A 17,849-nucleotide genomic window follows, 5' to 3' on the forward strand; every position below is an offset into this window, starting at 1 on the left:
TTTTTTTTCTTTTTGACCTTCCCATTCTAAATTTTTGTAAACTTTTATTTTTCTTAGCCTACAGGAGTCAGCTGTACTTGGTGCTGTCAATCTGTTAGTACCAGAGTATTTGCACCATGACCTGTCTTGTAGAGAATAAACTATTAATTGTGACTTTCTTCTTCCTTTTGTATTTTGGAGGTGGTCTTCCTAAATCCCTTTCTCCTGTGTACCACCTCTTCCTCAACCCTTTGGAAAAGGAAAAGGTAAACTGTTTGCCATTTGCAAGGTAAAGCCATTAGTGCCTCTGAAGCATTATAGCTGCTCTGGTAATGGCAAATTGATCATTTTGTATTGTTTGACTGAAACCTAATGGAGCTAGCCAATCGTGCTATTTAGATTATAGTTTAGTTTAAGGAGTTCTCTAGTAAGGGCATATCAAAATCTAAATGTAATATTTCTCTTTATCCTCAGTGTTCACTTTAATATTTGAAATAAATTAAGCCTAATTCATAAACTGTCTTAAACTTTATAAATGTCTGGCAACTTACAGTGTTTTTGCAAATATTTAAAATGAATTCCTTTAGGAGTAATCACTGTAATGAAGTCTATATTTAATGTAGAAAAAATACTCTATTTTATGGTTCTCCTTGAAATACAAGTAGAAAAATTATCATGTCTCTTGTCTTGTGAGTAAATGCATGTTTTAGCACTTAACTGAAATAATGCAGTTTCATGGGGCTGTATGTATTTAATGTGGCTGTATTTCAGCTAGCTGCTATAGGAAGACAAGACTTAAAATAACACGTGATTAATGTGTAAATAATGCAATTATATTTTCTTCTCTTTTTTTTTTCATTCTCACAGTTAGTTAGCAGACTGTCTGTAAACTACTGCATCAAATACCTTATCAGTGTGCGATATTGCTGTTTGCAGCATCAGCTTTCACTTCCGTATATTGTTTTTGTGTGCAATATGAGGGCTCTGATAAACTCTTGAACTATTCTAGTAAGTAGATGAGAGCTTAAATGTCTGGGTAGTAAACATAGCTGAGCATGGTTTCAACTAACTTCTAGAAATCTGAGGCAAAACGTCCTTTTCCAATTGTAGTTTGGAAGGAGTAAAAAGTGTGTGTGTGGTTCAGTGTAATAGTTACACGTGCTCTTAGGCAGATATCTGTGTGCATATTCGAGTTTCTGTTCTTGTTTAAAGATCGTAGGCTGCTTGGGGCAGCTCTTCTGTGCGTTAGTACAGTGTCTTCTGGGGCCTATAAAAAATGAAAAAAGTGATTGTGACTTTTATCCTACAAAATCTGCGCAGTTTTATCTGGTCCAACTGAAACATTAAAAAAACCAAACAAACAAAACCAAAACCTGTTGCTTTTGTTACCGTATTTTATCAGAGGATGCATTGAGGTAGAAGTACATATTCTCGATCAACCTTTTTGAGATTTACAACATTATGGTCACATGAATTAAAAACTAAAACTTTCAGTATCTTTCTGGAACTTCCTTATTCTGATTTATGCAGAAATGTTTTTAATCCTAAGGATCTTAGAACGTATAAAAATCTTACAAAGTGTGATGATTACGTTTGTGTTCTAATACTGTCCCGTCATAATTAGGTGTCAAGCTGTTTTTATTTTAAAATTTTACTCTTTAAAAACTATTCATCTTTGTAAAATCTGAAATATGTTGCCTGAAAATACTCTTCCTCTCTTTAAAGGATACCTTGATTGTGTGGTCTGAAGCTGAAAATTATGATTTGGCACTTAGCTTTCAAGAAAAAGCAGGATGTGATGAAATATGGGAAAAAATATGTCAGGTAAGTTTGATAAATGTAAGATTGAGACAACCTATATCATCTTAATGTATGTGTTCAAAATTTTTAGACTGTTCTAAGAGGTGAATCTGAACACAGTTGGTAGAAAGTAAAAACTATCATCTTAGCCACTTTCCCCAAATTTTGCGTTTTTGAGTTTGGAAACTCTCCTTCCTCCAGAAATTTGATGTGAACTTAAACTATGTTTGGGGTATTTTTTTTTGAGCATTTTCAGGTCTTCTTGCTTTACGTAACTTTTTAGCTCTATTATCGCCCAAGGAAATTCAGCTCAGAATGAGCGCTTAAAATGCTTCATAACAATTAATTTCATAAAAAGCTTTTTCCAGGTTGGCCAGAAAGGAAAAGATTACCTGTCCAAATTTTAATTATTGAGAGAAGAATGTATGTGAGCTCTTAGTGAATTTTATAATGTATTTCTCCTGGATTTAACCGCATCTTATTCACATTTCTCTTTCTACATTTCTCATTCTTCTCTTTCTCTTATCATTCTTCTGTTTCAGGTGAGGGGAATGTTGAATTTCTCAACAGAAACTTTTTTCCATGTAAATGTGACATTATCCTTCTGTTGACTGTTAGGGTATGAAAGATTTATCTGATAGTTGAAGTAGGAGATATGTCTATCCCTGTGTTATCACCTTAAAGCTATAATTCTTACAGTTTAAAGATATCAAACCATTTATATGGAGCATGTATATATTTCAGTATGTGCTAATTAACTCTTTTATGTTCTACCACTACAACCAGACAACTATATGTCGCTGTTATCAGTATTGTTTCTAGGTAACATTTGGTCGGGTATTAACTATCGACCAGTACCTGACAGAGTTTAGTCAATATATTCACTGATGTTAGTTCAGTTTGTCAGTTCTTGTTTAGGTTTTTTTCTTCCATTCCAAGTATTACAACAATTTCTTAATTTCTGTGTTATATTAGGTGGGATCTCTCTAAAGTTGTGTAATTCTCTCTCTGTACACTGTCTCTTTCTGTTCTTAACAAGCATCTAGCTCTCTCCACTCTGTCTTTTGGAGTTTGTTCTCACTGATTTCAGAAATAAAGCAAAAGAAATCTGGTTTCATAATGGCATGTGTATAGATCATTCCTTTTTTTAGGAATGAGTCTTTTCAACAGTTTACCACTTATGTAAATAAGTACAGAAACTTATGTAAATAAGTACAGAAACATTTCCAGGAACTTTGGCAATCAAAGGACCAAAAGTTGGGGAGGAGGAACAAAATGGGGGAAAGGGGAAATTGTGTTCTTGGGAAACACCCAGATAAGAAGCCCAGTTTCCTCAGCCTCATGTAAAGACCTAGTATTTTTGTAAGAAACCAGTGTCTTTGCATCCTGTTTTGAGGCCATGCAGTTGTATTTGTGTCTAGTGTACTTTAAAGATCTTAAGCTTCCTCAGTCATTAAAGCTTCTTCTAAAAGGAAAACTTTGATACCACTTACACTGGAAATGGTTGCTGATATATAAGCAGAACAGTATGTGGGTTTTCGCAGCATTCTGGATTTTATACAGCAAGTATATGCTTGCTGTTATCCCTGATGAATTATTTCTCCCAATTTTTTTTTGCTGATTTTCCGGATTAAAAGCAACAGTACCTTATACCGTTCTACACTGCAGTGCCTTTCTGGATTTGACACATCAGACTCCAAGCAGATACTACAATTAAGATGTCATTAAAGCTGAAACACTCTGGTGCCCAGGCATCTGTGTCTGTTTTTTTCACTAATTCATACTTTCCACAGTTTCCTCGTTTGTATCCCTAGAGAGATTTGCAGGTCCTGTGCCTTGTTTTTCTGGCAGCTCCGGATTGCCACTACTCTCTTGTCAACATTTGTTTGGGGTTTTCTGTTCTTAAGAGGGGATTCTGTGGCTCTGTTGAGCATTTAGAAAGTGCACAGTAACAGATTTTGACTTGCAGCTTTCCAGAACTGAAAACAACAATTAAATTGACAAGACTGGCCTCTCTCCTCTGTTTGAGGTAGCAGAAGCTTTGAAAAGCACCAAGAGCAGTTAAATAGCCTATAGATAAATGTTTAAAGCTATCACTGCAATAGTATAATACTGGCTTGCATCTGAAAATCTGTCTGCAGAGAATAAAGACTGGAAACAAATAGCTTAGTTCAGTAGTCTATTAAAAAGTTGTTGTCCATACTAGTAATTATGAATTTCCTTTTTTAGTTAAAGTACTCAGAAAATGTATCTAAATATCTAAAGTAGAAATAATTTTGTAAATTTCTTGTTTGAAGAAGTCTTTTCATTATATCTTATTTTGCAAACCAGCTGTACTCAACGTCAAACTTAACATCTGCCCTTCTGTTTTGGCCATACAAAGAAAAAGTGTGGGGTATTTCGAATGGTATTTTTAAAAAAACATTCAAGTAGCAGTAAACATTAAACTCCACTTTTTTGAACACATCTTATTTCATAGGTTCAAGGCAAAGACCCTTCTGTCGATATTACTCAGGACCTTGTCGATGAATCTGAGGAAGAACGTTTTGATGATATGTCATCACCAGGTCTAGAATTGCCATCTTGTGAATTAAGTCGACTAGAAGAAATTGCAGAACTTGTGGCATCTTCACTGCCTTCACCATTGCGTCGTGAAAAACTCGCACTAGCACTGGAAAACGAGGGCTATATTAAGAAGCTCTTAGAAATTTTTCATGTGTGCGAAGACTTGGAGAACATTGAAGGACTACACCACTTATATGAAATTATCAAGGGAATTTTCCTTTTGAACAGAACTGCACTTTTTGAAGTCATGTTTTCTGAGGAATGTATAATGGACGTAATTGGATGCCTAGAATATGATCCGTCGTTATCACAGTCACGGAAACACAGGGAATTTCTGACTAAAACAGCAAAATTTAAAGAGGTGATTCCTATATCTGATCCAGAGCTGAAGCAAAAAATACATCAGACATACAGAGTACAGTATATTCAAGATATGGTCCTACCCACTCCCTCAGTTTTTGAGGAAAATATGCTATCAACACTTCATTCTTTCATCTTTTTTAATAAAGTGGAAATAGTTGGTATGTTACAGGTAAGTTTCAGAATTTCACAGTCTATTTGCGCTTGGGCAGAGAAGTTGGATAATTTTTCTTGGAAAGATTGAGGTGCTTCGGTGGAACCTTCACTTCTGTGATTCTGAAAGTCGTTTTGAAGTATGACATAAAAGGCATTTGTTCTTAAATTTCAGATTTTGGACTAGATTCTCTGTAACTGATTTAAATGGAGGAAACATATGTACAATCCTGAATGAAGTTGTTTGGTTAGTGCTGTTTGCATTTTGTGCTGTTTGCATTTTGAAGGGTTGGTTTTGTTAGGGTTGGTTTTTTTCTGTATTTTGGGACTTTTAGGCACTACAGTTAAGGGTAATTTTTGTCATGTTACCATGACAAAAAAAATTCAAATTACTTCACCAGAATTTCACAAATATAATTACATACCAGGATATAAATGTTTCTAATTTTGAAGTAAATTAAATTAGTTGTTTGGAAACTACAGGTTCAGAACATAACATTGCCCTAGGTGCTGGAATGTTTTCTTAGTTTGTCTTATAAGTCCCTAAGTAATACTGCTTGGAATTACCAATTTTGCATGATGTATGTCTTACTGCAAATGTAAAGAGATTATACGTGGCTTTAGATGTCTTAAGTGTTCTGCGCCAACCAATGAACTTCCTGAACTGTGTAGAAATAGATGGCACACCTCTGTGATGGGAGCTTCCTAGACCTTTCAGCTAACTCAGGAAAGTGTTACAGCACACGTATTTTGGTTTGGAGAAGTTAATTACCATTATCTTAATTCTCCTGACATTTAATAAATGAATAGCCAGTGTTGTAGGGGCTGTCTGATCTGGAGAAATGGACAGAGTGCTAAATGCTACTGGTTACCTTAATCGTATTTATCTTCAGTTGAATCTCAGAGTGTACCCTGTTTAATTTCATGGAAAATACAGCAAAGTAGAGTGAAAATTCCTTTTGCAAGTTCATATGGCAAATCACTGTCAAAACCAGGCCTCCCGACTTTTCATCCACCACACTCAGTTGATCAGAATACTGCTATTATTTAATCCACCATCTTGGAGCTTTAATCACGTGGCATATTTGATAAGCAGCCAGATGTGCCAGGTCTGGCAGCTGAGGTGTGTGCCCTGTGGGCAGACTGTCATTTACTGGAGCAGCCCCCGGAGCCTGGTGGAGCACCTGGGGCATCTCCAGTAGTACTAGACCCCAGCTTAGGCCCAGCAGAACCAAACTCTTCATGTCTGTACGTATGTCACAAAGTCAAAAATGTGTATCTGAAGCAGTCAGGAGGCCTTAATCATTTTGGAGTGGCCAGTTTGAGAAAGCTTACACGCCTGACAGAGAGAGTGCTGAAAAAGATTCAGTTAAGGTGTCTCAACTTGAGTATCCCAGTAGGTCTCTGAAATACCTTGACCTCTTTGCAAGGGTTGCTAAAAGCAAAGTCCTGAGGATGTTACATTTTCACTTGAGGAGGAGGAGGGGAAGAAATATTAAAGAGTCTTGGTGTCAGTGGATGATTCTGAAAGGGATCTTGAACTTTAGAAAGGAAACTGGGCAAGGAAAAAGGGAACCTGATCCTGCAAAATCGTTAAGGGCGTGTTTGCCAGAAATCCTGAAGTAACTTGAGTGAGGACTTGTGGTTGATTAGTTTGCTTTTTGCTGTCTCTTACAACGTGGATTAGATTAATAGATGTAGGGTGAGCTTGGGTTACAGTATTAAGGTTTAGTGGTGCTGTGAAACTCGTTGGTTGCAATTTACAGTTGAAATAGAGGCTCAGATCTGATTTTGAATTGTTCTGTCACAGCAGGTTTCCAAACCTTATCTTCACTTCTGTGTTGCTGTCTATGGTTGAGAATAAGGTATGCTCCCTGTGCAGCGGAGCCAGAAGAATTAGCATTGCGTAACTTTGAAAGTTAGATAAATATTTCAAATTGTTGTAGTGCTTTCTACAGCTTAGAGGAGCCAAGAGCGGTAGCGCGTAAGGAAGAAGATACAGCCTGTGCGATATTGCATTTCCCAGTCCTTTCACAGTACGGCTCTATAGCATTGAGGGGGAACTCCCTGAGTTTTAAAATAAGTTTATAAATAAGAAACTTTTGGAAATTGTTTGACATTGATCATCGGTTCTTGGTTTTGAGGGAATTAAAAGAGGCTGTCAAAATTGCATGATAGTTGCATTTCTAAGAGATTAAAAGGCTTGCTTGATCGATTGATTTTTTAAGTTCTCACAGTGTAGCTCTAAACCAAGGTTTAAACTGCCATTTATTTTATTTACTTGGCATTTATTTATTCTCTTATTTACAGAGCAGTATGGCAGGTTGCACTTCTCTGTAATCTCTGCCCCCTAAAGTTTCATTCACCCCTTTCCATTCTCCACACCCCATTCCCTCAGTCCATGTATAAAATGTATGATACAGTTCTAATTTATTTAAGCAGAATAAATAATGTTCTGAGAACAAAATTAAAAGACTCTTTTGTTGCTTTCACTTCTGTACCTAATTCTTAGAGGTCTTCTTCCGTTAGTGTCTGGTTTAACGTGCATTTCTGTAGCTGGGTGCATCACAATACTTTGGTGGGAGAGTGTGTGTTATTTCATGAAAGATTTAAAGTTGTCTGTAATTGGAATTCCTGGCATTCACTATTGTAGATCTTACGAGATCCTGGTGCTAACTAACCTTACGTGTGTATTTAAGAAGCTGTTCCTCTTGTAAGTAATTATTAATTGGAGAGTTTCTGTGATGCTTCACGGTAGTTTATTGGGAGCCACAAATGAGTTTCAACTTAGTTGGCACATAGTACAGGTTGTTAATGCTCCTGCTGTTGACTTTAGGTTGTCTCTGTTGGACCACTGAGGATGTGACAAAAGAGCAGTCCTTTTAGGAAATTTTACTTCTCAGATTAAAAGTAAACTCCCTGAGCAGCTGGTATCCTGTGACATACTGCAATTATTGCGTGTACAACTGGGTTGTTTTATATTCTGTTCTGTTCTCTTTCACTGGCTGGGAAGGAAAGGAGAAGAAAAGCTGTTAACTCCACCGTCAAAAAAAGATGAGCTCTAAAGAGCCCTTTTCATGTCAGACGCTCTATTAACTGAAGTGGCACTTTGCAGTACTTACATCTCAGATTGACTCAGCCATACCTTTATAGAAAAGTGACTAGAAATTTGTACAAGACCGTGCAAATTGTGCCTTACTCAAAGTTATCACTTGTCGTATTTAAGGTATTTGGTGTCAAGATAGGGCATTTAAGGTCATTAAAGGTCACTGACATTTAAGGGCTGTTTTTCAATTATAACTAATGAATTCTGTAAATAAAAATATGCTGTTTCTTAAGAATTCTGGCTTTTTTAGGTGAGATTTTGGATGTCTTTTTTTTTAAAAAAAAAAGATACAAATTTTGTAGTCATGGAAGATACCTTCTTCTATTATTTTGTTTTCTTTGATAGATAAATAACGTTTGCCCGTTCTGTGGTAAAACCAAAAATACAGAATGGGTTGTCACCTTTGTCACGTAAGATTATGAACTGTATTCCTTCCTCCTTCGTCATTACGTTAGCTTTCCCATAATCTTTAAAAAAATGCTTACACCGATGGGCTTTTCTGAGATATGGAGGTTAGTTTATTTGTGATTTAATTGTCTAAGATCTGTCATTTTAAGTAACTACGTCAAGATCTTACTAAACGAAATACTGTTGGTCATGATGGATAGTAAACCCATGATACCAGTATTTCCAGTCTACAGAATTAACTACTGTGGAAACCTACTCACTTACAGGTTTTATGATTCGCTGTACATAAGGTACGAAAGAGGTATATAACATTTTTTTCCAATTTCAGCCCCTCCTAATATGCTCTTACTGCTTGGGGTCCAGCCTGTTCTAGTCTTGAGATGTCATAGCCACCAAGAAACCTTGCTGAAACACGGAGTTCGCCAAGTTTTGACGGTGGGGGTGGGACAGGTAAGTGGTGTTTCTTACTTTATATGACGCTCTTTTGCAATTTAAAAAATATATACTAATGTTCACACTGGAGGTCACCAGTTCTTTCCCTTTGTATTATTAACTAGTTCTTAAAAAACAAAAACTTGCAAAACTGCGCCATAGAGTGAGCAAACACTGTTTCCTTCCCTTCCCTCCCCCCTTTCTCATTGGCGTGTTCTTTCTGCCAGCAAGATCCTGGGGTGTTTTTATCTTCCAGAATACAGAACATTGTTAGGATTACTTTAGAGTATATGTATTTAGACTTCGGAGTCTTTTATTTTCAGGAAAGTGGGGAGTGAAAGGGGAAAATTGGAGATATGTTAAAATAATGTATGTGCCTGGTAGAGCAGTGATCACATGGCATTACTGTCCTGGTAAATCAGCTTTTTTAAATACAGGAATCATATTACTGATAGTCCCTATCTCCCCTTTTAATAAGTAAAAAATTGTAGGCATTTAGGTACATCTGTACATTTTACTAGATTTATATGTAACAGTAGGCTGTTTTTAATTTTGAAAGTGGCTTTACAGGTAGTTACTTATTCTTAACAGAACCCCGCGGATGTGAATGTAATTATCTGTAGTTGTTTTAGAGGAAGAATTGTGTCAGTGCATGTTGGCAGTTTTGCCCAAATGTATTAGGATTGGAACATCTCCTGCCAGTCTGCTATTTTGCGGTAGCTGGCTCAGGAATAACTCTGGAGATTTACTTTCAGCAAAATTTACCTTGCAATAAAGTGTAAAAGGATGGCTTTTTCTGGGGGGAATGACTTAGTGAAAGAGGTTTGCAGGTGGTGCATGCTCATGATTGCTGAGATTAACTTCTTCATTGTAGAAAATGATTTTCAATGTGTACAGAAACTCCAAATGTGATTAGCTGGATCCTGCTGCTGTTTCAGCCTGTTGTCTCAAGTGGAAATAGCTTCTTGATAGTGACTGAAGGCATGTGTGGGAAGGCAGCCTGAGATAAAGGAGACTGAAACATTTTGAACTATGAGATCTGCTGCGGTAGCAGGAAGGAATGTACGTTTGAACCTGTGGTTCTCTGTTCGCTAGTAATATTTTATGAAGAAGCTTTCACTTTCTGGGCTGAAATATTTCTGCCTAAAATGAATATGGAGGTGGAAAAGAGGGTGGAAAGTATACTCTTTTCCAGCTCTGGTGTCATTGAGTTTCTTGGATTTTTTTTTTGAGAAAGGGATGTTTTTCGTCATTTATCTGTAATCACAGAGATGAATTATCTGATAACTGGAAATGAATTATATTTGAGAGGCCTGCTTTTGAAGAATGCTTTTTAAAGTGCCTTTTGGGAGGAGGACTGCTTTAAAAGTAGAATCGCAAATGTAAATAATGTCTGTTTTTGTGATCCTACTTTGTGGGTTTTCTTGTTTTTGAAGTCATAAATGATTAAGGAGAACTTTGAAAGGTATTAAATCCTAGGAGCATCTACTTAGATCTTGCAAAGCATAAATGAATATACTTAGTTTTTGGTATATGCATAGTTTAAGTATTGCATATTTGATAATTTCTCTGCATGGGGAAAATAGCTAGATTGTGCAATTGCCCTGGAAACTATTGTTTGCAGTTTTGTTTTCTTGGAAAACAGTTGTGACCTTCACAGCTTGTAAGATACATCCATATGAGTTTTGATACTTGTTTGCACAAAGAGGCCAGATACTGCAAAGAATTATGCATTTGTACTGTGTTCATTTCACAGACATATTTTGGGGGATTTTTACAAGTTGGAAAAAAAAAAAACCTGGAAAACGTTTAAGCTTGTGTAATTCTAGCATTCGGTGTTGGTGCTTTGTGACTTCTAAAATATGTGAACTCTGCTCTCAGACTGTGCATTTCCATAGATCCTGGTGGTGGTGTTCAGGAATGTATCTTTAGATGTGCTGCCCTTGTCAGCAATTTTACAGCTTGAGAGAGAGAATCTTGTATTTAGAATGTTCATTACAATTACAATTTTTCTATAAATGTGAGAGGGTTGGGGGTTTTTCGCATCAGTAACAACCTGTTTACCTTTCATTAACCATCTGGAATGAGGTAGCACCTAAGCGCATTTCAGGGCTAAGACATAAGAAAGAAGTTAGTAATAGGTTGTTTTTATTTTCTTGGAATAACTGCCATTTGTGGCATATTATCCATGTAAGGGTGGGCTGTTTTGAATCACTCAGATCTGTCTTAATCTACCTGATTTTAAATAGATCATGGTTGTTCTGAGGCCTAGAGATTCCAGATAATCCTATTAATTTAAAAATACTATGTATTTAATGTACCTTGGGAGAGGAAATAGTGTGGTAAGGGTTTCAATACTACATTTAGTACAGGATTGTAAAATACTGTATTATAGTATATATGTCAAAGGTTGAAAAATGGTTACATACTGAACTTCTGCAAATTCTTCCTGAAAGGCGAAGTGTCAGCACTGAAGTCTTCATCACTTGCCAGTGTTCGGAAGTCCCCTCTATGAGTCCCAGATGTTTGCAAGCCCAGTAAGAGGGTGAGAGGGTTGGCTTCTGCTGCGGGTGGCCACGTCTTGAGCCAGGCAGGGATGTGGCAGGATCCGGTGAGAGCTCTGTGCTGGGGTCTCCCACGCCTTCCCCTGCCTGCCCAGGTTGGCAAAAAATTGGTACTTTGGGTAATATTGTGTACCTTTTTTATGCAGAAGTACACTAATCATGGATCTGACATATTTAAATGCTGAAATTTTCATTCTTTTTTCCCAGTGGTCATTCTGAGATATTTCTGTGATACTGACTTTTGCTTACTGTCAGGTATTACAAAGGAGGTGAAAAGTTCGTTACACGGTGAGAATGGAAACAGGGATTACACTGTCCAGCTGGGGATAAGCGTGCATCTTCTCAGTGCTTTTGATATATGAGATTAGTTTTACATCTTGATCAAAATAGCAAAAAGAGAAATCAAAGCAAACTACTTAGACTTTTCTTAAATGCACCACTAATCATGGCGAATAACGAGCATGTTCTTCGTGGCGGATAACGAGCATGTTCTTCAAAAGAACTGGGTTTTATGTTTTATTCTTTGTTTTTGTGTTGTTATTTTTATTTCAGTAAACAAGCATGTCAGTATCTCTACTGTGCAGTAGTTACGTTGTCTGTAATGTCTAGTGAGTTAAATATCAGAACAGAAAACTTAGAAAGCCATCTAACAGCTGGACAGCAGGTAGTCAAACATCCTTGTATTCTTTCATCACAGTTTAAGTTATGTTTCTTGAAATCAAAGACCTTAATACTTGTTTTGAACAGGTTTGACTGTTGAAATCTGAAAGTCAAACTTCACATTTACATTGCTTGATCCTCCAGAGTGAATTTTGTTAAACTTCAAATGAGGCCTCTATCTCTTTTTGTTTTGATTTTGAAGCAGTCACAGAAATAGCACCTAAAATTGTGTCCCAAAATCATCCTTTTTCATTATCACGAGACCGTTGGGTCAAGTTAGAGGCACAGCACAGCACCAAACGAGGAGACATGTGGCGTATCCTAAATATAGGGTTTACCTTACAGTGTGGTGAAATGCCTGGTAGGGCAGTAGCTCATGCCAGACTATTTTGGGTTTCTCTGTGTTGTGCAGTGCCAAGTAGAGATCCCCGATGGGGATCTCATTAAAATCGGGATGGGGATCTCATAAATAGCTGCATTAGCGTGCTGTGCTCTCGGAACTGAGGTACTCATTTTCTCAGCAAGGCTGCAAGGTGAGCCTGGGTGAGGTGCCTACATAATTCACAGTATAACAAAGTCTATGTGGATGTATCTGAAGTACTTCCGTGGTTCTGCTTTATGCTGTATAAATGTAAGTAAGGCAGCTTGGGTTTCTAGCAGTGTGGTTTGGGGTGGAGGGATGTTGTAACTGGTGTTACTGACTTCACAAGAAACAACACTCTGGCAGCTTTTTATTCGTATCTGGTGTACGGGCATCTTTTTCATGCAAGTCCTGTCTTATTACTGTATAATATTGGGGAAACATGGAGGAAGGTTTACTTCTGTTTTAATGATCTTCTAGTTTTTAGGACTGTAATGGTTATGGGAAACTGAGTATTGCTGCTTCTTTCAGTCTAAGTACACATTTGCCATGTGTGGCTGCTGTTTGTAGTTTTGCCAAGGTACCCGCAGAATGAAAAATAACAAAGGTTTTTGATTGCTGCCAGCCAGAATGTCCAATAAATGCTGTACATAATCAAAACAGTTATTTTGATTTGGTTTCTAGAATTCACTCTTCTCACAACATTGGAGGGAAAGAATCTCACCTCGTTCCTGCTGTTGGGCAGCTCTCCCTTCATCCTGTCCTTGCTTTAGTTCTGCTGCAAAGATCTCATAACATTCCAAAGATAAATGTGTGTGTAGGGCTGAGTGGGAGATCATGTTTATAAATACATTTGAGCGGTTGAAGCAAGGGTATTGTAGTGTTTTTAGGTTTAGGGGGACAGGCATGTGACAAGGGGGAAGTCATAGACAAAGTGATGAGAATGGCAGTAGAAAATACAAAAAAAGGACAGAGAATTCTATTCTAGAGAACAAAAAAAGGACAGCCAAAGAGCTGCACAAGATACATCGTAACTGAGAATGAAGTGCTGGGGGGCGGAGTAGTATTGAACATGATAAAAGCTCAAAAACAAGATTCGTATTAATTTGTTTGAAAATTGAATTAGAAAGTTGATACTGGTATGATTACAGTACACAAACGTATGTTCTCTTAATTGCAGGAGGCATGGTTTAGAAGAACTTTATATTTTACTTGGATGTCTTTTGATATTGTCAAATAAACAAATGGTATTGTTTTGCCTTTGTAGGAAGATGAAAAATTTCTGACAGACTTGTTTGCACAACTAACAGATGAAGCCACAGATGAGGAGAAAAGACAGGAATTGGTAAGAAATCTGTAAAATATACATAAAAGAGACAGTTCCCACAAAGTGACATGAACATCTTTTTTTTAATTACTAACTAGTATATTATTCCTGTTTTTCAGGTAAATTTTCTGAAAGAGTTCTGTGCATTCTCTCAAACACTGCAACCTCAAAACAGAGATGCTTTTTTCAAAACCTTGTCAAATATGGGCATACTGCCAGCACTGGAAGTCATATTGGTAAGTCAGTTCAATTGTATTTGTGATAATATCTCTAGAGAGGTTTTTTTTAAAAAGTAAGCCAGCCAAACTTCAGTCACATGGTTTTCTGAATTGTTTGCTTCATTTGTCTTGTCTTAACTTGAGATTCAGAATATTTAAAATATTTTTGTAAAACTTTAAAAACAGTTACAGTATGACATTGGTAAGTGCCCTGGCATTCTTACATTTTTGTTTTCTCATTCACTTCCTTATCTTTACATGCTTCTCGGGGTACAATTAAGTAAGAAAATAGGGAAATAGACCAAAGGGCAGGGGAACCATAAAATTTATTTTGCCCAACAGTTGTCAAATACAAAGAAAAGGTTAGAGTCAACTCAGATTTAGTATACAGTTTTAGTGATAGTTAGGTATGACTTGTAAGTAGGAATTAAAAGCTATATGCTTTCTGGTTTTCCTTCCATTTAAGCCTTTTCTTTTAAGGAAATGTAAATGATTTTATTTGACTTTTCCAGGGTATGGATGATGCACAAGTACGAAGTGCAGCCACTGATATATTCTCATATTTGGTTGAATACAACCCATCCATGGTACGAGAGTTCGTCATGCAGGAAGCGCAGCAGAATGATGATGTAAGTAGAAGGGCCCCAGAAATGTGTGTGCTGTTTTTTGAAATTACTCTTTTATATTTATGACTCTGTTAATGACATGATTCCAAGTTCTGGAGAAGTATGAAATATAGTCGTGATGGTTACAGGATACTGAACTACCGTGTTTTTAAAAGTTCTGTTATTCGGGTGAGATGAGTGTTCGCTTGCTTACACGTTCTCGTTCCATTGTGTGTAAAGTAAAACAGGTTACCATAAACGACTGTTTTGGTTAACATCAGCTGTCATGTAAGCAAAACAAAACATCTTTGAATAATGGCCTCCTTAAAATGTGAAATATAAATTTCAATCTTGATCTTGGCATGTACATGTGTTTTTAATTTCCTTGTAAAAAAACTGTGTTCAGTTTACTGTCACACTTGTTGAAAGTGGAATTGCGGTCCTAAGTGTTTAAGAACACTTCTTAACAGAGGTTTACATTTCCCAGAGATCCTCTACAGCTGATTAATACAAAATGCTGGCACACAACTAGTAGTAAGAAAGGTATTTCAAAGTGGTATTCAGTGGAGAAAAAACACTGTGCTGCCTTTTCCATGGAGGAGATCATTAATGTTTTTTTCTTGTATCTGCTAAAAACATGCCAGAGAACAGGATGCTGCTGGTGCTGCTACTTCTGTACTGGAAGAAAGGGGCAGTTGGGACAGGGAATATCGCTGGTGGTTCCGGCCGCTTGAATCTGACGACTGTCCTCTTTTATGGAGGACAGTGGTAACCAAGCAATTTAAGTGTAGGGATTCCTAAATGTAAATACTATTTTCTACTTTTATGTATTATTCTTGTTTCCTGTGAATACATGTTGGGGTTATTTTTAGGTGGAAATAATCTCATCAAGTTCAATAGTGTTATAAAACTTACTCTTGCATGTTTGTGGAAATAAAACTCTTCGTATGTATTCTGAAGGGGGATACAAATTAAAACTTCTGTACTCTGAAAACGCTTCCAGAAATCAGTTGAATTTTGAGACTGTTAAGTAGCTGCCACTGTACATTTTATCTTTTGCTGTTTCAGTTCAGACTAAATTCTAAGTTAGATTGTTAAATTCAGAACCAGTTTTGGTTGCTTTGAAAGATTCTTCTTCATTGCTCGCCTTCTTACTGTTGAACCACTAACTAGGATGTGTCTCTGGCACGTAAAGTTAATTTGTTCGTGTTAAGCTTGGGGGTTTTTGTTTGGTAGTTGTTTACATTTTACAAACTTTTGATAGAGCACCATTTTTAAGCAGGCAGTAACCCTTTTAGAAGATAATTTCAGGTTTGGGGCAAAGAAGTAGCATTGGAATTGATTTTTGCCTTTTTTTTCCCCCCTGTTAGGATATATTACTCATTAACCTCATTATAGAACACATGATTTGTGACACAGATCCAGAACTTGGAGGGGCAGTACTACTCATGGGTTTGCTTCGTACTTTAGTTGATCCAGAAAATATGCTTGCCACTGCCAATGTAAGTAAACACCTTCAAATGAAATTGCATGTGGGCTTTAAGAGTATTTGGTGATGTGTTACATATATATTTTTTTTTCATTCTTTAGAAAACAGAAAAGACAGAGTTCTTGGGTTTCTTCTACAAACATTGTATGCATGTTCTGACGGCCCCTTTATTGGCCAATACTACAGAGGACAAGCCTAGCAAAGGTAATACCACTTTGGATTTTGGGCACATCAAGTCTGTTGAGTGTCAATGTTTAAAATAGAATAACTGTCAAAAGATGTTTTCTGTCTTAAAATCCAAGATTATGATACATAGTTCAGAATACAATGTTGATTCGTGATTTAGTCATTTGAATAATTTATAAGTATAAAATTCAGCAAAGGGGCCTGATTTGAGAAGTGAACAGCATTTGCTGCAGATTTTGCTTCAGCAAAAATGAAAATATTTTTATAAATTTTAGTAACTGTTGGGGCTGTTCAGTGACATAGACTTGTAAAGCATGTACGTACTCTTTAAGGTCAGAGATTACTAGAGAGGGTGCAGAATTGCCCCTGAGAAGGCGTGTATCACGATACAGTGCTGAATTTGAGGGTATTGGTTCTACATCAGACTAAGAAAGCAGAAATCAGTGATGAAATAACTGTTCTTGCCGGCTACTAGCAGCAGTACTGTTTGTTTATTAACAGTATAACACATCCAAACTGGATGCAAAAGGAGGTACATAAATGATACATAAACGTTCTATAAACTTTTTCATTTATTGTATAGATTAGTTAAATTAATCTGTTTTATCCCAACTGGCTTCCAGATAAGAGTTTTACTATTTAAAATACTTGTGTTCTTTAATGGTCAACAATCTGGCAATATTTTTAAACAGGTAGCACTACCTTTTAAAAAAGATTACATCTAGCGTGTATTTAATTTATTATTTGTCTACTTAAAAGCAGGATTTGAGTTATGTTTTGTATATGCTGATATAATCATATCCTCGAAATATTAAAAGAGCCTGAGATATTTCTTGCATAGTACTTTTGGTAAAAGGCACAATAGATCACATTTTTGATACAAACTTAGTCAAGGCACTGCATATAGGGCAATACTTTATGATATAGACATGTGGACATCATAATGATATTAGGTTAAATAAGCCTGACGGCTTGTGTTAATGCTAGGTTCTGTACTCTCTGAACCTTCAAATGCTGATTTAAGACAGACAACATGTAATTGTTTCTATAGTTTAAGAGGGTTTCCTGCTGTATCTGTATAAATAGAAAATACTCAGTCCATAACAAGTTTGTTCATTTTCTATTTTAAAGACTAAACATGCCCTGCAGCGTGTTCCCTAATCTGTGGGAATATACGAGAACTTGGAAATGTTTATCAGACTGCAGTTGGATATTCGAAGTTAGCTTCTGAAGGCAATATCCTAGATATGTCTAATTATTTTGGGGTTTGTTTTTGTTACAGATGATTTTCAGACAGCCCAACTCTTGGCATTAATACTAGAATTGCTGACTTTCTGCGTAGAACATCATACTTATCACATAAAGAACTACATCATTAACAAAGATATCCTGCGAAGGGTACTCGTTCTCATGGCCTCAAAGCACGCTTTCTTGGCATTGTGTAAGTTTGAAAGCTAAAGAATAAACTAGTATTTTGTGAATGTGAAGTGTTACACATCTTCATTCTGCTGAAAGAAGACTGTTCACAGATCATGACAATTTGTGACTGAATACAGATATTCTACTACTATACTCTGTGATTCTCGTACCGATTTACAGATATGTCAGCTAGTATTAGTAAATAATTCTGCATTTA

The 17,849-nt window shown here is 36.6% G+C and overlaps 1 protein-coding gene across 2 annotated transcripts in view; it reads left to right on the forward strand.

Moving 5' to 3' along the window:
* PPP4R3A (protein phosphatase 4 regulatory subunit 3A) overlaps positions 1-17,849 on the forward strand; it is a 45,631-nt gene that overhangs the window by 17,475 nt on the left and 10,307 nt on the right. For both annotated transcript variants that reach the window (XM_074584205.1, XM_074584204.1), the window contains 8 exons: positions 1,705-1,803; positions 4,259-4,876; positions 13,656-13,733; positions 13,835-13,951; positions 14,446-14,562; positions 15,909-16,040; positions 16,129-16,231; positions 17,496-17,654. In XM_074584205.1, the coding sequence (XP_074440306.1) occupies positions 1,705-1,803; positions 4,259-4,876; positions 13,656-13,733; positions 13,835-13,951; positions 14,446-14,562; positions 15,909-16,040; positions 16,129-16,231; positions 17,496-17,654 (1,423 nt within the window). The remainder of the gene's footprint in view (positions 1-1,704; positions 1,804-4,258; positions 4,877-13,655; positions 13,734-13,834; positions 13,952-14,445; positions 14,563-15,908; positions 16,041-16,128; positions 16,232-17,495; positions 17,655-17,849) is intronic.

The sequence above is a fragment of the Larus michahellis genome, chromosome 4 (assembly GCF_964199755.1).
Source record: "Larus michahellis chromosome 4, bLarMic1.1, whole genome shotgun sequence".
Lineage (NCBI taxonomy): Eukaryota > Metazoa > Chordata > Aves > Charadriiformes > Laridae > Larus > Larus michahellis.